This window comes from Somniosus microcephalus, chromosome 2 (assembly GCF_052327205.1).
Source record: "Somniosus microcephalus isolate GS21.2 chromosome 2, FLI_Smic_1.0, whole genome shotgun sequence".
Taxonomy (NCBI): domain Eukaryota; kingdom Metazoa; phylum Chordata; class Chondrichthyes; order Squaliformes; family Somniosidae; genus Somniosus; species Somniosus microcephalus.
The window spans coordinates 3274301-3296015 of NC_140988.1; the positions used below are offsets into that span (position 1 = coordinate 3274301).

Consider the following 21715-nt stretch of genomic DNA (forward strand, 5'->3'; position numbering starts at 1 on the left):
CAGCGCGGGGGGGAAGTGCGCGAAGACCATAGGGCGTCACCATCAATGCATAAAAATGCCAGCAACAGCGCTAGCAGCAGCGGAAAAGACAGAAAGCGCGGGAGGCGCCATCTTAATCCAGCGGGGAAGAAGGCAAAGCGCGGGAGGCGCCATTTTGTTCAATTGGGGAAGAAGGCAAAGCGCAGGAGGCGCCATCTTAGATCTCCAAGGTGCCGAAGACTGGCAATATCACTGCCTTCGATAATGCAATAGAAGACTGGACCACGTATGTGGAAAGAGTCGAAGTATATTGCAAGGCAAATGAAGTAGCCGATGAGAAAAAGGCATCGGTACTACTAAACTTAATGGGCGCAAGAACGTACGGCCTATTGCGGAACCTGATCACTCCAGTCAAACCGATGGCGAAGGGTTTTAACGAAATTGTTGATATCCTACAGGAACACCTAAATCCTACACCGCTGCTGATAGCACAAAGATTTAAATTCCGCAAGAGAAATCAGCATAAAGATGAGAGCAATGCTGATTACCTTACGGAACTACGCAAGCTATCAAAGCACTGCCAGTTCGGAGCAGGACTGGCAGATACCCTACGGGACAAATTTGTCTGTGGACTCCTGAGTGAAGGAACCCAGAAGAGGTTACTCTCAGGGAAATAGCTGACGCTAGATAAGGCTTTCAGCGTGGCAGTATCGTACGAAGCAGCAGCAAGGGGAGCTGCGGAAATACAGCAAAAGCCACAGGAATACGGCACCCATGAAATGACTCGGGGATTTGAAAAATGTTATTGCTGCGGCAGAACAACCCATGACCAGAAGGACTGCTGGTCCAAGGACAAAACATGCAGGCAATGCGGAAAGATGGGACACATTGCACGAGGTTGCAGGTCCGGGAAGAAGACTAACGACAACAAAAAGACTACTAAGGAAAAGTACAGGAAAGTACAAAAGATGACGGACAGTAGTTCCGAAGACCAGAAGAGCAATAGTGAATCCGGGAACAAGAGACTAAGCTATCTCAAACTACACAACGTAATCACAAAAGAGGATCACTGAACCATTTGGGTCACCCTCACGATAGCAGGGTCCCAAGTCAAAATGGAATTGGATACAGGATCAGCCCTGACCGTCATGAATCGACGAGACTACGAGCGGCTAATCTCACACATACCCTTGAAAGACACAGCCATTGTCTTGAAGACATATACGGGGCAGAAAGTATACCCCAGAGGGAAAATAAGGGTGCCTGTCGAATACAACGGCAAGGAAATACAGAAATTGTATCTGTACATACTGCAAGATGGTGGACCACCGTTATTGGGATGTGAATGGATCAGAAAGATAAGTTTAGACTGGCACTCCATTCAGGCACTGACGGTGGCTGGTAAAAAGGATGACGACGTCACACCTGGACGATTGTCAAAAATCTTGGCTAACGCTAAAGAGGTATTTCAACAAGAACTGGGAACTCTTAAAGGCGTAACCGCCCCGATAAAAATAGAAGAGAATGCAATTCCCAAGTTTTTCAAAGCAAGACCAGTACCGTATGCAATTCGCCCAGCCGTCGAGGCAGAGATGGAGAATCTGGAGAATGCAGGCGTGTTAACTAAGGTAGACTGGAGCGAGTGGGCAACACCCATCGTTCCTGTCATGAAGAAAACGTTAAACAATAAGTCTGAGGAGCCAAGGAAGGTTCGCATCTGTGGGGACTTCAAGGTGACTGTGAACCCAGTCCTTCACACAGTACAGTATCCTCTTCCGAGGATAGAAGATATTTTCACCTCACTATCTGGAGGGAAACGTTTTACAAAAATTGACCTAGCGCAAGCATATTTGCAGATGGAGGTTGAAGAATCCTCTAGGAAATATCTCACGATAAACACTCACAAAGGTCTTTACCAGTATAATCGACTGGTATTCGGAGTTGCATCAGCTCCGGCTATATGGCAAAGAGCGATGGAACAGTCCTGCAAGGGATTCCGGGGACTCAGTGTTACTTGGACGACATCCTAGTGATGGGTGAAAATGACAGTGAACACCTTGCCAACCTAGAGCAGGTGCTCACTAGACTAAGAGAACATGGGCTACAAGCCAATCGCCCCAAGTGCGAGATTTTTAAGAAACAAATATCGTATTGTGGCCACGTGATTGATGAAGAGGGGTTACATAAGTCCCCTGACAAAATTGAAGCGGTAGTTAAGGCTCCAGCGCCTGAAAATGTGTCGCAACTGAGGTCATTCCTCGGATTGGTGAATTACTACCATAAGTTTTTGCCGAATTTGTCCACAATTCTGCACCTGCTACAAACTGGAGCAGCATGGAAATGGAGCGATGAATGCAAGCGGGCCTTTCAGAAGTGTAAAGGCCTGATCACTTCAAGAGAAGTATTGGCTCACTACAACCCATCACTACCGATAAGACTGGCGTGTGATGCATCTCCCTACGGCGTTGGAGCGGTACTGTCACATAAATCCCTTGATGGTTCAGAGAGGCCGATAGCTTTTGCGTCACGCTCGTTAACTGCAGCCGAGCGTAACTACGCCCAGGTTGACAGAGAGGCCCTCAGCCTGGTGTGGGGGTTGAAGAAGTTCAATCACCACCTGCACGGACAGAAATTTACTCTACTAACTGATCATCAACCTCTTGTCTCCATTTTCAACCTTAAGAAGGGTGTCCCGATAATGACAGCACAACGGCTACAGAGGTGGTCCCTTTTCCTAGGGGCACACCAATATGACATCGAGTACAAAGGAACTAAACAGCATGGGAATGCTGATGGATTGTCGCGCCTACCGTTGCCAACGGTGGAAGAAACACCTGCAGTGGATCCTGTGGAGCTATTCCACTCGACCATAGTCAAATGTCTACCTGTGACAAATGCAAACATAGAAAAGGAAACACGAAATGACCCGACACTCTCCAGGGTCTATGATTTAACGGTGAAGGGATGGCCAGCACATGGCGAACCACTGTTGCCAGCATTCTCGCCGAGAAGAGAACAGCTGTCAGTGTGCCGAGGAACCTTGATGTGTGGATCCAGAGTAGTAATTCCACCCAAATTGAAGGATAGAGTGCTCAATGAGCTTCATGAGGGTCATCTGGGAGGGGTAAAAATGAAGAACTTAGCCAGAGCGTTTGTGTGGTGGCCGGGAATCGATAAAGAAATCGAAGAGATGACCAAGAGCTGTACAGGATGCCAGAAGGTCCAAAACGCCCCACCACAAGCCCCTCTACATCCATGGGAGTGGCCCTCATCTCCATGGCAAAGGGTACACATTGATTTTGCTGGTCCATTTATGGACTCGATGTTTTTAATTGCGGTGGATGCACATTCAAAGTGGCCAGAGGTAATAAAAATGTCCTCAACCACCACAGAAAAAACTATCACAGTCTTACGAACCATATTCGCCAGAAATGGGCTGCCTGAACAGATTTGCTCCGACAATGGACCACAGTTTGTGTCTGAAGAGTTCCGGAGGTTCTTAAAGAACAATGGTGTTAAGCATTACACATCCGCCCCATATCATCCAGCCACCAATGGATTGGCTGAGAGGTTCGTTCAAACATTCAAGAAGGCTATCAAGGCAATGTGTAATGAAGACATACCCCTACAACACAAGGTGGATAACTTCTTGTTTGCCTACCGGAATGCGACACATGCGGTTACCAACCAAACTCCAGCCATGATGTTCTTCAATCGAAGACTAAGATGCCGCTTGGATTTGGTTAAGCCAAACATCAGAAAAGATGTGGAGAACAGGCAGTTTCAGAATATGAATGAAAGGCCAACCAGGAGTTTTAAGATCGGTCAACCAGTTTTGGCCCGGGACTACCGCACAGAGAAATGGCAGCCAGGAACGATCTGCACACGGCAAGGACCTCTAATGTATACCGTGGACGTTGGAGAGAGCATTGTAAGACGCCATGCTGACCAGATTCTAGAGTCACTGGAAAACATCAAATCTACACCACGATCCTATACACCTGGTGATGAAACTGAAGTACCAATTGCATCTACCTCAGAATCGGTGATATTGGAAGCAGACGAACCAAACAACGACGTTGATCCCGAATCAACTTTGCCAGAAGAACCTGATACCCCAAAGAGGCGTTATCCGGACAGAATCAGGAAGCCTCCACAAAGACTGAATTTATAATTGATTAACTTCAGCTAATGTATATAGCAACTGTAATTGTAAATATGTTATTTAATTATTAATCGAATGTTATGTACTGTTTAGCTAAAAGGGGAGGAATTGTAGTGTATGTACCTTGAAGAAGGAACTATATTCTGCAGCCCCTGTATACTGCAGTACCAGTAGTGACCACCCCTGTATATAAGCCTGTGCAATAACTTTGTATAGTAGTTCCAGTTTTGTCTCCATTCAGTAAATTCCACTACAGCTTAAGGTGGACAATTTCCTGTTAGCCTACAGAAATGCGACACATGCAGTTACCAACCAAACCCCGGCCATGATGTTCTTTAACCGAAGGTTGAGATCTCGTCTGGATTTCCTCAGACCAAATGTGCGAAGAAATGTTGAGGATAAGCAATTCCAGCACATCAATGGGAAGCCGACAAGGAGCTTCAATGTAGGACAACCAGTCTTGGCCCGCGACTACCGAACAGAGAAATGGCAACCCGGAACGATATGCACACGGCAGGGGCCACTAATGTACAGTGGATGTCGGGGAGAACATTGTGAGACGCCACGTCGACCAGATCCTAGCGTCACAGGAACGAGTCAACCCCATGTCTCGCGTCGCTGGGGATGAACCCGACATACCGGTAGCATCTACCTCAGAAACAGTAGCAGTGGAAACTGATGAACTAACCGACGAAAGGGGGCAGAATCGCCTCCGCACCAAGAACAAGAACCTCAGGAAAGGCGCTATCCAGAAAGGATCAGGAAGCCGCCCCAAAGACTGAATCTTTAAATGGACTATTTCAGTTTAATGTGCATGTTAAAGTGTTAACTGTTATTTGAATGTTATGGGTACTGTTAACCTAAAAGGGGAGGAATTGTAGTGTATGTACTTTTAAGAGCGAACTACTTTTACAGCTCCTGTATACTGTAGTACCGGCAGTGACCACACCTGTATATAAGCCTTGATCATGCCTCTGTACTGTTAGTCTTTAGACTACCCTCCTCCAGTAAACTTCTTTACCCAGAGAGTGGTGAGAATGTGGAACTCGCTGCCACGGGGAGTGGTTGAGGCAAATAGTATAGATACATTTAAGGGGAAGCTGGATAAACACATGAGGGAGAAAGGAATAGAAGGATATGCTGGTAGGGTGAGATGAAGAGGGGTGGGAGGAGGCTGGTGTGGAGCAGAAACACCGGCACGGGCCAGTGGGGCCGAATGGCCTGTTTCTGTGCTGTAAACACGTTGTAACACAGGACAACAGTAGTTACACTCCAAAAGTAATTTATTGGCTGTGAAAGGTGCTATATAAATGCAAGTTCTTTCTCTTCCTACCAGGTGACCCATCCTCTTAGGTAGAGTATGTGGGAAAGAGGATAAGACAAACAAAATACACCAAGATTGGAATAGACGAGTCCGACCCCTTCAATCCTCTTCCATCAGAGATGATACTTCACACACCCTGAGGAAGTTATGCTGCTGTACTTGCTGCAGTAATCAAGAAAACCTCTTTCAATTATTCCTGGCAAGCTTGTTCATAATTATCAATGTGTATCTTAACTCATGGATTTAAGCAACTTCTACAGTTTGTTGTCTCTGGGTTTCCTGTGTTGGAAAAGTGGAATCGCCATAGTTTCCAATAAAAGTAGCCCAGTTGGAAATTAACATAAACTGTGATGTTTAGTAACCTTTTTAGTTGCCTTGGAGGCGGTGCAACGATGGTTCACTTGATTCAAGGGATTTGGGGATCGGGCGGGGAAGTGGAGTTGAGGTCGACGATCAGCTGTGATCTTATTGAATGGCGGAGCAGGCTCGAGGGGCCGAATGGCCGACTCCTGCTTCTAATTCTTATGTTTTAATTTATCCAATGCCATAAGTAAGGTGACATGGTCCTAGTGTTGTATTAATAAACTTTATCATCAGGGCATATTAATTATTTTTGTAAGTAATTTAATGGGTGTTTTATTTATGAAAAAGATCATCCCAGGCCAATACTAAAAGGAGTAATCAATAGAAATATTTTCATGTATAATTCACTCTTAATCATCATTTTATATTTCAGAATGTAATTCACTGAAATCGACTGTTCCAGAATCACCACTTTCCAATCTCCCAGATAATGGAGCAGAACATAAAGACAGTACTACGATAGCAAAATACTGCGGATGCTGGAAATCCGAAATAACAACAGAGAATGCTGGAAAAACTCAGCAGGCCAGGCAACGTCCGTGGAGAGAGAAAGAGAGTCAACGTTTCGGGTCGAAACCCTTCTACAGAACTGAGACAAAAGGCAGGAAATGAAACAGATTAAAAAGCCAGTTTGAGGCTGGGAAATGGGGGAGGGGATGAAAGAAGAGACATTAAGAGATATTCAAGGTGAGACGAGATGGTAATAGGACAGGTAAAGAAACAGACAATGGCTCTAGATGAAGTGTGAAATGCTCTGGCAGAGTGAGAGACAGCTGCCATGTGGGAGAGAGAGAAAAAAGGAAAAGGCACAAACCAAAAGTGTGGATAAAAAATACAAAAATATAATAGGGGCCGAGGTTATGATCTGAAGTTGTTGAACTCGATATTGAGTCCGGAAGGCTGTAAAGTGCCTAATCGGAGGATGAGGTGCTGTTCCTCGAAGCCTATAAAGACAGTACTGCTGGGTTTCAGATAAACTGATTAAATTTAATATTCATTCCATGTTTGTAAAGGTATTGAAAGGCTGATTTTAACTTGCAGCAGAGGCGGAGGTTTGCTGGAAGCGGATTGGCCACCTGAGCTTTTCCTCGTTTCTTATTTTTCATTTTTTTTATACATTCCGAAGAATGTCATTGTGAAAATAAGTTTTGACGCACAATTGGGTGGAAATGATTCAGAAAGCAAACAAAGACTTTGCATTTCCGTGGCACCTTTTCACATCCTCCGAATGTCTCATCGCAGCTTCACTTCTGCTGAGTTACTTTTGAAATGTAGTCACAATTATTATAATCTTTTGAATTAGGTATTGAGAGGTTGTTTCCCTCTGGCTGGAGAGTCTAGAACTCGGGGGCATAGTCTCAGGATAAGGGGTCGACCATTGAGGACTGAGATGAGGAGGAATTTCTTCACTCAGAGGGTGGTGAATCTTTGGAATTCTCTGCCCCAGAGGGCTGAGGATGCTGAGTCCTTGAGTATATTCAAGACAGAGATCGATAGATTTTTGGATTCTAGGGGAATCGAGGGATATGGGGATCGGGCGGGAAAGTGGAGTTGAGGTCGATGATCAGCCGTGATCTTATTGAATGGCGGAGCAGGCTCGAGGGGCCGAATGGCCGACTCCTGTTCCTAATTCTTATGTTCTTATGTTCTTAATGAGATATTAAACTGAGGCCCCATCTGCTCTCTCAGGTGGACGTAAAAGATTCCATGGCACTATTTGGAAGACGAGCAGGGACGTTCTCCCCAGTGTTTTGGGGCCAATATTTATCCCTCAACCAACATCACTAACACAGATGATCTGGTCATTATCACGTTGCTGTTTGTGGGAGCTTGCTGTGCGCAAATTGGCTGCCGCGTTTCCCACATTACAACAGCGACCTCAAGAGTACTTCATCAGCTGTAAAGTGCTTTGGGACGTTTGTGGTTGTGAAAGGGAATTGGATAAATACTTGAAAAGGAAACATTAGCAGGGCTGTGGGGAGAGAGCAGGGGGGAATGGGACTAATTGGAGAGCTCTTTCTAAGAGCCGGCAGAGACACGATGGGCCGAACGGCCTCCTCCTGTGCTGTGAGATTCTATGAAGGCCCATCTGGTGGCTTCATTTTGTCTCTAAGCTGCCCTTCCTGCTGTGATGCACCCGAGATGTTTAGTTTCTGCAGCATGACTCACGCTGTCAATCTCAAATGCTTCGCCCCTCTCCCCAAAATGCAAAGCACATTACGAATGGGAATCGCAGCCAAAGACGGGATGAAACGGCTAGAAAACTGTTAAAGAACTGGACCCATTTAAAAATAGTTACAATTTTTTTTGAGCAATCTTCAATGGTTCTATTTAATTGTCCGATCAGGTTTTCATCTGTCCAAGAGAGGTCGGGGCTTCCATCTGGCCCTGAATCTAACGGGCCTTTCACTTTGCCTGTTGACGCTGCGCTGATTGCACTGAAGGAATAAGAATAATGATGATCGGCGGTGTTTATCTCGAGCTTGTGCTAGATATGACACTGCAGCTCTGACTGGCTCTGACTGCTTTGGAAGTGCTCTGATGCTGCAGGCACATCTTAACCGAGCTGGGAACAGTGAATCTTCCAGATAATGTGCACAAGAAAGAAAAATGGGGTCAATTACTGGCAATCTAGCGACATCCACTCTCCAGCAAATTCTCTATAGAAACTGTATCTTGCATGATTTGTTCTGTCAACTGCACCTTATATGCATACAGGCAATCCCCTACCGCAGACAAAACAGCACTGGGAACAAAATATTCCATTGTTCCTTCATACACTGCTTTTAACTAAATTTGTATAGACTTCCATAAAAATTTCACTTCCGTATCATTTTATCCCCCAGAGCTGCCACAGTTTTCTGTGTTGCCGTCATAGAATCTCACAGCACAGGAGGAGGCCATTCGGCCCATCGTTCCTGTGCCGGCTCTTTGAAAGAGCTCTCCAATTAGTCCCACTCCCCCCTGCTCTTTCCCCAGAGCCCTGCAAATGTTTCCTTTTCAAGTATTTATCCAGTTCCCATTTGAAAGTTTCTATTGAATCTGCTTCCACCGCCCTTTCAGGCAGCGCGTTCCAGATCACAACAACTCGCTGTAAAAACATTCTCCTCATCTCCCCTCTGGTTCTTTTACCAATCACCTTCAATCTGTGTCCTCTGGTTACTGACCCTCCTGCCACTGGAAACAGTTTCTCCTTATTTACTCCATCAAAGCTCTTCATAATGTTGAACACCTCTATGAAGTATACAGTTTTGGTCTCCTTATCTAAGGAAGGATATACTTGCCTTGGAGGCGGTGCAACGAAGGTTCACTAGATTGATTCCTGGGATGAGAGGGCTGTCCTATGAGGAGAGATTGTGTAGATTGGGCCGATACTCTCTGGAGTTTAGAAGAATGAGAGGTGATCTCATTGAAACATAAGATTCTGAGGGGGATTGACAGGGTAGATGCTGAGAGGCTGTTTCCCCTGGCTGGAGTGTCTAGAACTAGGGGTCACAGTCTCAGGATAAGGGGTCGGCCATTTAGGACTGAGATGAGGAGGAATTTCTTCACTCGGAGGGTGGTGAATCTTTGGAATTCTCTGCCCCAGAGGGCTGTGGACGATCAATCGTTGAGTATATTCAAGACAGAGATCGATAGATTTTTGGACTCGAGGGGAATCGAGGGATATGGAGATAGTGCAGGAGAGTGGAGTTGAGGATGAAGATCAGCCATGATCTTACTGAATGGTGGAGCAGGCTCGAGGGGCCGAATGGCCTACTCCTGCTCCTATTTCTTATGCTCCTATGTCTTTATAAATCTCCACTTAACCTTTGCTGCTCCAAGGAGAACAACCCCAGCTTCTCCAGTCTCTCCACATAACTAAAGTCCCTCATCTCATCCCTGGCACCATTCTAGTAAATCTCCTCTGCACCCTCTCCAAGGCCTTGACATCCTTTCTAAAGTGTGGTGTGCAGCTGTGAGTTTGCACCCCTCCCAGCAATTCCTTCACTATTTTACTCGCCCATTTCCCTCCTTGTGTTTCTTGTGGCGAAAAAGAAAAAGTCCAATTACGTCGCGATAAGAATCAAGCAGGTCCAGCCCGAGGGAAGCAGAGATCGCCTCTTACGGAAGGTCGGAATTGAGGGCCAGGGTGATGTCCTGGACTAGTTTCCATTGCCTAGATGGGTCGGAGTGGAATTTCCCAGATTTTTCCCTCCAATTGGCCTGGATTTATAATCTGGTTTTGTGCCTCTCCCAGGAGATTATATGGGTTTGGGGTGGGGTGGGGTGGAGAGGAGAGAATATATTGTGATACACAAGGTATCGCAATTGTGTGGGTCAGGCTGAATGGACCAGCCTGTCTTTAACTGTCCGTCATTGTTCCTATGTTCCCTTGACGCATCTTTTAGTGGGCAGCATTTCTCTTACCTGAGAGATGAATTCTATTGGATCAGCTGCTCCAAGTAGCAATCGCTCGATTTCCCCCATCTCAGTGTAGTAGACAACTTCAGCCTTGGCTATTACCAGTCCTCCGCAGTAAAGACTCATTGTCACAGGGCCGGCAGGCAGATCTGTAATAGAGGAATGAATCGAAAAAGATTAAAAAAAGACTCCCATTTCTCCAGCACCTTTCACGACCACCGGATGTCCCAAAGCGCTTTACAGCCAATGAAGTACTTTTTGAAGTGTAGTCACTGTTGTAATGTAGGAAATGCGTCAGCCAATTTTGTGCACAGCAAGCTCCCACAAACAGCAATGTGATAACGGCCAGATAATCTACTTTTAGTGATATTGGTTGAGGGATAAATAGTGGCCCAGCCCACCGTGGAGAACTCCCCTGTGCAGCCATCCCTCAGTACTAGCCCTCCGACAGTGCAGCGCTCCCTCAGTACTGCCCTCCGACAGTGCAGCACTCCCTGAGTACTGCCCCTCCGACAGTGCAGCGCTCCCTCAGTACTGCCCCTCCGACAGTGCAGCGCTCCCTCAGTACTGCTCTCCGACAGTGCAGCACTCCCTGAGTACTGCCCCTCCGACAGTGCAGCACTCCCTGAGTACTGCCCCTCCGACAGTGCAGCACTCCCTCATTACTGCCCCTCCGACAGTGCAGCGCTCCCTCAGTACTGCCCTCCGACAGTACAGCATTCCCTGAGTACTGCCCCTCCGACAGTGCAGCGCTCCCTCAGTACTGCCCCTCCGACAGTGCAGCGCTCCCTCAGTACTGCTCTCCGACAGTGCAGCACTCCCTGAGTATTGCCCCACCGACAGTGCAGCACTCCCTCATTACTGCCCCTCCGACAGTGCAGCGCTCCCTCAGTACTGCCCCTCCGACAGTGCTGCGCTCCCTCAGTGCTGCCTCTCCGACAGTGAGGCGCTCCCTCAGTACTGCCCCTCCGACAGTGCGGCGCTCCCTCAGTACTGCCCCTCCAACAGTGCAGCACTCCCTCAGTACTGCCCCTCCGACAGTGCGGTGCTCCCACAGTACTGCCCCTCCGACAGTGCGGCGCTCCCTCAGTACTGCCACTCCGACAGTGCTGCGCTCCCTCAGTACTGCCCCTCCGACAGTGCAGCGCTCCCTCAGTACTGCCCCTCCGACAGTGCAGCGCTCCCTCAGTACTGCCACTCCGACAGTGCTGCGCTCCCTCAGTACTGCCTCTCCGACAGTGAGGCGCTCCCTCAGTACTGCCCCTCCGATAGTGCGGCACTCCCTCAGTACTGCCCCTCCAACAGTGCAGCACTCCCTCAGTACTGCCCCTCTGACAGTGCGGCGCTCCCTCAGTACTGCCCTCCGACAGTGCAGCACTCCCTGAGTACTGCCCCTCCGACAGTGCAGCACTCCCTCAGTACTGCCCCTCCGACAGTGCAGCACTCCCTCAGTACTGCCCCTCCAACAGTGCAGCGCTCCCTCAGTACTACCCTTCGACAGTGCAGCACTCCCTCAGTGCTGCCCCTCCGACAGTGCAGCACTCCCTCAGCACTGCCCTCCGACAGTGCAGCACTCCCTCAGTACTGCCCTCTGACAGTGCAGCACTCCCTGAGTACTGCCCCTCCGACAGTGCAGCACTCCCTCAGTACTGCCCTCCGACAGTGCAGAACTCCCTCAGTACTGCCCTCCGACAGTGCAGCACTCCCTGAGTACTGCCCCTCCGACAGTGCAGCGCTCCCTCAGTACTGCCCCTCCGACAGTGCAGTGCTCCCTCAGTACTGCCCTCCGACAGTGCAGCACTCCCAGAGTATTGCCCCTCCGACAGTGCAGCACTCCCTCATTACTGCCCCTCCGACAGTGCAGCGCTCCCTCAGTACTGCCCCTCCGACAGTGCAGCGCTCCCTCAGTACTGCCACTCCGACAGTGCTGCGCTCCCTCAGTACTGCCTCGCCGACAGTGAGGCGCTCCCTCAGTACTGCCCCTCCGACAGTGCGGCACTCCCTCAGTACTGCCCCTCTGACAGTGCAGCACTCCCTCAGTACTGCCCCTCTGACAGTGCGGCGCTCCCTCAGTACTGCCCTCCGACAGTGCAACACTCCCTGAGTACTGCCCCTCCGACAGTGCAGCACTCCCTCAGTACTGCCCCTCCGACAGTGCAGCACTCCCTCAGTACTGCCCCTCCAACAGTGCGGTGCTCCCTCAGTACTGCCCTCCGACAGTGCAGCACTCCCTCAGTACCGCCCCTCCGACAGTGCAGCACTCCCTCAGTACTGCCCTCCGACAGTGCAGCACTCCCTCAGTACTGCCCTCCGACAGTGCAGCACTCCCTGAGTACTGCCCCTCCGACAGTGCAGCACTCCCTCAGTACTGCCCTCCGACAGTGCAGCACTCCCTGAGTACTGCCCCTCCGACAGTGCAGCACTCCCTCAGTACTGCCTCTCCGACAGTGAGGCGCTCCCTCAGTACTGCCCCTCCGATAGTGCGGCGCTCCCTCAGTACTGCCCCTCCAACAGTGAAGCACTCCCTCAGTACTGCCCCTCTGACAGTGCGGCGCTCCCTCAGTACTGCCCTCCGACAGTGCAGCACTCCCTGAGTACTGCCCCTCCGACAGTGCAGCACTCCCTCAGTACTGCCCCTCCGACAGTGCGGCGCTCCCTCAGTACTGCCCTCCAACAGTGCAGCACTCCCTCAGTGCTGCCCCTCCGACAGTGCAGCACTCCCTCAGCACTGCCCTCCGACAGTGCAGCACTCCCTCAGTACTGCCCTCCGACAGTGCAGCACTCCCTGAGTACTGCCCCTCCGACAGTGCAGCACTCCCTCAGTACTGCCCTCCGACAGTGCAGAACTCCCTCAGTACTGCCCTCCGACAGTGCAGCACTCCCTGAGTATTGCCCCTCCGACAGTGCAGCACTCCCTCATTACTGCCCCTCCGACAGTGCAGCGCTCCCTCAGTACTGCCCCTCCGACAGTGCAGCGCTCCCTCAGTACTGCCACTCCGACAGTGCTGTGCTCCCTCAGTACTGCCTCTCCGACAGTGAGGCGCTCCCTCAGTACTGCCCTCCGACAGTGCAGCACTCCCTCAGTACCGGCCCTCCGACAGTGCAGCACTCCCTGAGTATTGCCCCTCCGACAGTGCAGCACTCCCTCATTACTGCCCCTCCGACAGTGCAGCGCTCCCTCAGTACTGCCCCTCCGACAGTGCAGCGCTCCCTCAGTACTGCCCCTCCGACAGTGCAGCGCTCCCTCAGTACTGCCCCTCCGACAGTGCAGCGCTCCCTCAGTACTGCCCCTCCGACAGTGCGGCGCTCCCTCAGTACTGCCCCTCCAACAGTGCAGCACTCCCTCAGTACTGCCCCTCCGACAGTCCGGTGCTCCCTCAGTACTGCCCCTCCAACAGTGAGGCGCTCCCTCAATACTGCCCCTCCGACAGTGCGGCGCTCCCTCAGTACTGCCCCTCCAACAGTGCAGCACTCCCTCAGTACTGCCCCTCCGACAGTCCGGTGCTCCCTCAGTGCTGCCCCTCCAACAGTGCAGCACTCCCTCAGTACTGCCCCTCCGACAGTGCGGCGCTCCCTCAGCACTGCCCTCCGACAGTGCAGCACTCCCTGAGTACTGCCCTCCGACAGTGCAGCACTCCCTCAGTACTGACCTCCGACAGTGCAGCACTCCCTCAGTACTGCCCCTCCGACAGTGCAGCGCTCCCTCAGTACTGACCTCCGACAGTGCAGCACTCCCTCAGTACTGCCCTCCGACAGTGCAGCACTCCCTCAGCACTGCCCTCCGACAGTGCAGCACTCCCTCAGTACTGCCCTCCGAAAGTGCAGCACTCCCTCAGTACTGCCCTCCGATAGTACAGCACTCCCTGAGTACTGCCCCTCCAACAGTGCAGCGCTCCCTCAGTACTGCCCCTCCGACAGTGCAGCGCTCCCTCAGTACTGCCCTCCGACAGTGCAGCACTCCCTGAGTATTGCCCCTCCGTCAGTGCAGCACTCCCTCATTACTGCCCCTCTGACAGTGCAGCGCTCCCCCAGTACTGCCCCTCCGACAGTGCAGCGCTCCCTCAGTACTGCCACTCCGACAGTGCAGCGCTCCCTCAGTACTGCCTCTCCGACAGTGAGGCGCTCCCTCAGTACTGTCCCTCCGACAGTGCGGCACTCCCTCAGTACTGCCCCTCCGACAGTGCGGCGCTCCCTCAGTACTGCCCCTCCAACAGTGCGGCGCTCCCTCAGTACTGCCCCTCCGACAGTGCGGCGCTCCCTCAGTACTGCCCCTCCGACAGTGCGGCGCTCCCTCAGTACTGCCTCTCCGATAGTGCAGCGCTCCCTCAGTACTGCCCCTCTGACAGTGCGGCACTCCCTCAGTACTGCCCCTCCGACAGTGCGGCATGCCCTCGGTACTGCCCCTCCGACAGTGCGGCGCTCCCTCAGTACTGCCCCTCCGACAGTGCGGCGCTCCTTCAGTACTGCCCCTCCGACAGTGCGGTGCTCCCTCAGTACTGCCCCTCCGACAGTGCGGCGCTCCCTCAGTACTGACAGTGCGGTGCTCCCTCAGTACTGACAGTGCGGCGCTCCCTCAGTACTGACAGTGCGGTGCTCCCTCAGTACTGACAGTGCGGCGCTCCCTCAGTACTGACAGTGCGGTGCTCCCTCAGTACTGACAGTGCGGCGCTCCCTCAGTACTGCACTGGGAGTGTCAGCCTAGGTTTTTGTGCTTAAGTCTCTGGAGTGGGACTTGAACCCACAACCTTCTGACTCAGAGGTGAGAGTGCTGCCCACTGAGCCATGCCTGACACCGGAGGAGAGAGAGGCGGAGATGTTTAGGGAGGGAATTCCAGAGCTTAGGGCCCAACGTAATGAGGCTCCAATGTACAGGACACCACAAAGAGTAAAAGGGAAACAAGAACTGGTGGTCAGGACACATGGAACCTGGGTTTTGGGGTCTGTAAATTGAGGGAGAAAGATTGAGGGAGACGAGGAGTTGCACAGTTTGAAAGTCCTCTGACAGAATGAGCTAGAGTAGGAGAATGTCCGATGGGATTTGGGCCGGGAGATTCCTCGGAGCTTCTCCCGCTCTGTCACCGTGACTCCACCGTAAGTGCAGCGGAAATTCCATTTAGGCCAGGTAAACAGGTGTCGGAGCAGATCCGAGGAATCTCCCGGCCCGGATTTCAATACAGCCGCTCTGTGGGAAGTAGGAAGAGCATGTAGGCCAGTCAATTCGAGCATAAAAAGAACAAGGAAGGAAAGTTCAGAGACGTATTGATCAGCGTAGCATTAATAAAATAGGGCAATAGAAAGGTTATGATGAAGGGAGGGAGAGTGTGAGGCTTCAGGCTGGAAGAGAAGGATCATTAATCAGAGTCGTCTGCACCTGAAATGTTAACTCATCTGTTCTCTCCACAGATGTTGCCTGACTTGCAGAATGTTTGCAGCTTTTTTAAGTTTCATTAATCAAACAATGAGCTATTCTCTTGAAGTGTAATGGAGATTAGAGAAGAACTTCCCTCACAATGGGAGTAATATTAATATCACACTGTGTAATATTAGTAACAACAGATTACATTGATATAACATAATAAAACGTCTCAACGAGTGTCATCAATTAAAATTTGGCACTGAGCCACAACCCACCAAGATCTCTGCGCTCCTCCAATTCTGCCCTCTTGAGCATCCCCCACTTCCATCGCTCCACCATTGGCGGCCGTGCCTTCAGCTGCCTGGGCCCCGAGCTCTGGAATTCCCTCCCTAAACCTCTCCGCCTCGCTCTCCTCCTTTAAGATGCTCCTTAAAACCGACCTCTTTGACCAAGCTTTTGGTCACCTGTCCCAATATCTCCTTCTGTGGCTCGGTGTCAAATTTAGTTTGATAATCGCTCCTGTGAAGCGCCTTGGGATGTTTTACAATGTTAAAGGTGCTATATAAATACAAGTTGCTGTTGTTGCCTTTAAACATTGCTGGAAATCTCTGTCTCCCGACGTGTACAGCCCCACAGTCTGGTTGAGGAAGTGATGTGGATGTAGAGCAGCATGGCGATCAGGTCCTAAACCCGTGCTAGGATCCTCGACTCCAGAGACGTGAGCGCATAATCCAGGCTAACAATCCCAGTGCAGTACTGAGGGAGTGCTGCACTGTCGGAGGGTCAGTACTGAGGGAGTGCCGCACTGTCGGAGGGGCAGTACTGAGGGAGCGCCGCACTGTCGGAGGGTTAGTACTGAGGGAGTGATACGCTTATCAATTACTTCATAAAAGGTGATGAGTCGAAGAAGAGATGATGAGTCGAAAGAAGAGATGAATAAGGCTTTTATTAGCTAAGAAGAGACCATGCTTCTTCGTGAGTGACTGAACAAGTCTGAACGAAACCCACACAGTGGTGGGTGGAGTCAGCTGAGGCATGCCTCCATACACAGCGCCACCCAGAGGTGGCAATATACAATACAGTGGTTTACCACATTCACCCCTTGTTTAATGTGAAGTCCGGCGGGGTGAAGGGTACTACAAGTTAAGTCTATCAGGAGGCCTTGTCTGACGTCCTGATCGTCGTGGTGGCGGCGGTGGTGTTGCAGCATCCGACGTCGGGTCTGGTGTCTGGGTGGTTGGCGAAGATTCCTGGGGCTTTGGCATGCCGTCTGCAGGGGTTGGGTTGGGAGGGGTGGTGGGGGATAACAGTGGTAAGGGGGATAACGGTGGTAAGGGGGATAACGGTGGTAATTCAGGGGTACCCGAGGGTGCGAGATCTCGTATGGAGACCGTGTCCTCCCGCCCGTCTGGGTATGTCACCCAGGCATACTGGGGGTTGGCGTGTAGGAGGTGCACCCGCTCGACCAGGGGGTCCGTTTTATGCGTCCTCACGTGCCTCCGCAGTAGGACAGGCCCAGGAGAAGTCAACCATGCCGGTAGCGAGGTTCCCGATGTAGACTTCCGGGGGAAAACGAACATTTTCTCATGAGGGGTCGCATTAGTGGCAGTACAAAGCAGTGACCGAATGGAGTGAAGCGCTGCAGGGAGGACCTCCTGCCAGCGGGAGGTCGGAAGGCCCTTAGATTTTAGTGCTAAGAGGACTGCCTTCCAAACCGTCGCGTTCTCCCTTTCCACCTGGCCGTTCCCCCGGGGGTTGTAACTGGTGGTCCTGCTCGTGGCGATACCTCTTGTTAGCAGGTACTGCCGAAGTTCGTCGCTCATGAACGATGAGCCCCTGTCGCTATGTATATAGCTGGGGAACCCGAACAGAGCGAAGATGTCATTCAGACACTTGATGACCGTGGTACTGGTCATGTCTGGGCAAGGGATGGCAAAGGGGAAACGGGAGTACTCATCAACTATGTTGAGGAAGTACACATTGCGGGCAGCGGAGGGGAGGGGCCCTTTAAAATCGACGCTCAGGCGTTCGAAGGGGCGGGTGGCCTTGATCAGGCTTGCTCTGTCCGGCCTATAGAAGTGCGGTTTGCACTCGGCGCAGATTTGGCAGCTCTTGGTCATGGTCCTGACCTCCTCGATGGAGTAGGGCAGGTTACGGGATTTGATAAAATGGAAAAACCTGGTGACCCCCGGGTGGCAGAGGTCATTGTGGAGGGACTGCAGCCTATCACTCTGCGCGTTGGCGCATGTACCACGTGATAGGGCATCTGGGGGCTCATTGAGTTTCCCTGGCCGATACAAGATATCATAATTGTAGGTGGAGAGTTCGATTCTCCACCTCAAGATCTTGTCGTTCTTGATTTTACCCCTCTGCTTATTATTAAACATAAAAGCTACTGAACGCTGGTCAGTGAGCAGGGTAAATCGTTTCCCGGCCAGGTAATGCCTCCAGTGACGCACCGCTTCTACAATAGCCTGGGCCTCCTTTTCGACGGAGGAGTGTCTCGTCTCGGGGCCCTGGAGGGTCCTTGAGAAAAAGGCCACGGGTCTGCCCGCCTGGTTAAGGGTCACGGCTAGGGCGAAGTCGGAGGCATCGCTCTCCACTTGGAAGGGGATGGACTCATCCACCGCGTGCATTGCGGCCTTCGCGATATCGTTCTTGATAAGAGTGAAGGCTGCACACGCCTCTGGTATCAGGGGGAAGGAGGTGGCTTTGATGAGGGGCCTGGCTTTGTCTGCATAGAGGGGCACCCACTGGGCGTAGTAGGAGAAAAACCCCAGGCATCTCTTCAGTGCTTTTTGGCAGTGGGGAAGGGGTAGCTCCATTAGGGGGCGCATTCTGTCGGGGTCGGGCCCGATGACTCCGTTCTCCACCACGCAGCCGAGGATGGCCAGGCGCTTGGTGTGAAACATACATTTTTCCTTATTGTACGTTAGGTTCAGCCGTTGGGCCGTACGGAGGAAATTTGCTAGATTAACGTCGTGGTCCTGCTGGTCGTGGCCGCAGATGGTGACGTTATCCAAATAGGGGAAGGTTGCCCGCAGCGCGTTCTGGTCAACCATTCGGTCCATCTCCCTTTGGAAGACCGAAACCCCGTTGGTGACGCCGAAGGGGACCCTAAGGAAGTGGTAGAGGCGGCCGTTTGCCTCGAAGGCAGTATACTGGCGGTCCTCATGGCGGATGGGCAGCTGGTGGTACGCTGACTTAAGGTCGATGGTGGAGAATACTTTGTATTGCGCAATCTGATTGACCATATCAGATATGCGAGGGAGGGGGTACGCGTCCAGCTGGGTGTACCGGTTTATGGTTTGGCTGTAGTCGATTACCATGCGGCGTTTTGCAGTGGTTTTAACGACTACAACCTGGGCTCGCCAGGGGCTAGTGCTACCTTCGATAATGCCCTCCTTCAAGAGCCGCTCCACCTCGGAGCTGATAAAAGCTCTGTCCCCGGCACTGTACCGCCTGCTTTTGGTAGCGATGGGTTTACAGTCGCGGGTGAGGTTAGCGAACAGGGGAGGGGGGGGGACTTTTAATGTGGAAAGGCTGCAGGTGGTTTGCAGCGGGCGATTTAAAAGTTGTTGGTTGCAGACTGTGAGTGGGGGGAGGGGTCCACCGTATGCTAGTGTGACACTCTTAAGGTGGCACTGAAAATCCAACCCTAGCAGGACGGCAGCGCAAAGACGGGGCAGGACTAGCAGTTTAAATTTTTGATATTCAGTGCCCCCTACTGACAGGGTCACCACACAGTAGCCGCTGATGTCCATTGACTGGGACTTGGACGCCATAGAAATGCGATGGTGCGTTGGCAGAATCGTGAGGGAGTGGCTACGTACCGTGTCGGGGTGGACGAAACTCTCTGTGCTCCCGCTGTCGATCAGGCAACTGGTGGCGCGGCCGTTTACCGCGATATCCATCATGGAGCTGGATAGATGGTGAGGGAGGGCTTGATCCAGCGTCACGGAGGCCAGTATGTGGCTTAGTGAGTCACTATAGTCATCCGCCGAGACGGTGGTCGGTTCCGGTGACGAAATGGCGGTTGAGTGCGTTGGATACGATGGCGGCGGATGCCATGCGGCCGGGGGTACACAAAATGGCGGATAAGATGGCTGCTCCCACGGCCCGCACGCTGCGCTGCTGGCTGGCTTCCCCTTGCAGGCGTTAGCGTAATGGCCTTTCTTCCCGCAGCCCGAGCAGGTAGCTGTCTTAGCTGGGCAGTGCGCTCTGGGATGTTTTAACTGGCCACAGAAATAGCATTTTTGGGCCTGGTTACTGGGCATCGAAGCAGTTCTTACCGGAGGCTGCTGTCTCGGTTGGGTCGCTGCAGCGGTTGGTGCCGGGGGCGGCGGTCCCGTGTCCCACGGTTTCGATTGCCATGTCTCGGCGCCGTCACGGGGGTATGCCTCGAGGTTTCGGTGGGCCTCCTCTAACGAGAGCGCAAGGGCAATGGCCGTCTTCAGGTCGGGTTCCTTGCTTTCTAGCAGTCTCTGCCGGGTGTGGTCTGACTGGAGGCCCCTGACGAAGGCATCACAGGCGAGTCCCTGCGCGTGCTCCACAGCCGTTACCGCTTTACAATCGCAGTCTCTGCAGAGTGCCAGTAGCGCCCGTGCAAATGCCCCTACCGATTCTCCCGGTTGCTGCCTGCGGGATCCCAAGAGGTGTCGGGCGTAAATTGTGTTCACTGGGCGCGTATATTGCCCTTTTAGTAGCTCGAGGGCCGCCACGTACGTATTAGAGTCCCGGATTAGCATATATACTTGATGGCTCACCTGGGCGGTCAAAATTTTCAGTTTGTGATCCTCCTCTGTAACCTGTGAGATTGCGAGGAAGGATTCAAAGCAGCTCAGCCAGTGTTCAAACTTGGCTGATGCACCCACATCTTGAGGGTCGAGGTCCAGGCGTGGTGGTCTGAGGGCTCTCAGCAATGTCTGCTGTATCCGTTGCTGTTGTTGCTCCTCAGGTGTCGCCATTTAACTTTTAGCTAATAAAATTGATACGCTTATCAATTACTTCATAAAAGGTGATGAGTCGAAGAAGAGATGATGAGTCGAAAGAAGAGATGAATAAGGCTTTTATTAGCTAAGAAGAGACCATGCTTCTTCGTGAGTGACTGAACAAGTCTGAACGAAACCCACACAGTGGTGGGTGGAGTCAGCTGAGGCATGCCTCCATACACAGCGCCACCCAGAGGTGGCAATATACAATACAGTGGTTTACCACAGGGAGCGCCACACTGTCGGAGGGTCAGTACTGAGGGAGCGCCGCACTGTCGGAGGGTCAGTACTGAGGGAGTGCCGCACTGTCGGAGGGGCAGTACTGAGGGAGCGCTCCACTGTCGGAGGGGCAGTACTGAGGGAGTGCTGCACTGTCGGAGGGTCAGTACTGAGGGAGCGCCGCACTGTCGGAGGGGCAGTACTGAGGGAGTGCCGCACTGTCGGAGGGTCAGTACTGAGGGAGCGCCGCACTGTCGGAGGGGCAGTACTGAGGGAGTGCCGCACTGTCGGAGGGGCAGTACTGAGGGAGCGCCGCACTGTCGGAGGGGCAGTACTGAGGGAGCGCCGCACTGTCGGAGGGGGCAGTACTGAGGGAGCGCCGCACTGTCGGAGGGGCAGTACTGAGGGAGTGCCGCACTGTCGGAGGGGCAGTACCAAGAAAGCATCGAAGGTGCTGTCTTTCAGTTGAGACATTAAACCGAGGCCCCGTCTGCCCTGTCGGGTAGACGTAGAAGATCCCACGGCCACTATTTTGAAGAAGAGCAGGGGAGTTCTCCCCGGTGTCCTGGGGCCAATATTTATCCCTCAATCAACATCACTAAAAACAGATTATCTGGTCTTTATCACATTGCTGTGTGTGGGAGCTTGCTGTTCACAAATTGGCTGCTGCGTTTCCCACATTACAACAGTGACTACACTTCAAAAAGTGCTTCATTGGCTGTAAAGCACTTTGGGACGTCCTGAGGCTGTGAAAGGCGCTTTTTTGATTGCGACTGCACTCCCGACACCCAGAGTTAAGTTTTAATCTGGGCTTGTTTTAAAGTTTCCTGCAGCTGATATATTAACAACGAGCAGTCAATCCTCACCGTACATATTTAATAGACCCCAGCAGCAATATTCTGCAATTTTAATAC

General features: G+C 51.9%; 1 protein-coding gene across 2 annotated transcripts in view; it reads right to left on the bottom strand.

The window, feature by feature from the left end:
* The window catches only part of LOC147122493 (B-cell scaffold protein with ankyrin repeats-like), a 378498-nt gene that overhangs the window by 301153 nt on the left and 55630 nt on the right, over positions 1-21715 (bottom strand). For both annotated transcript variants that reach the window (XM_086005800.1, XM_086005792.1), the window contains exon 6: positions 10242-10384. In XM_086005800.1, coding sequence (XP_085861926.1) covers positions 10242-10384 — 143 coding nt within the window. The remainder of the gene's footprint in view (positions 1-10241; positions 10385-21715) is intronic.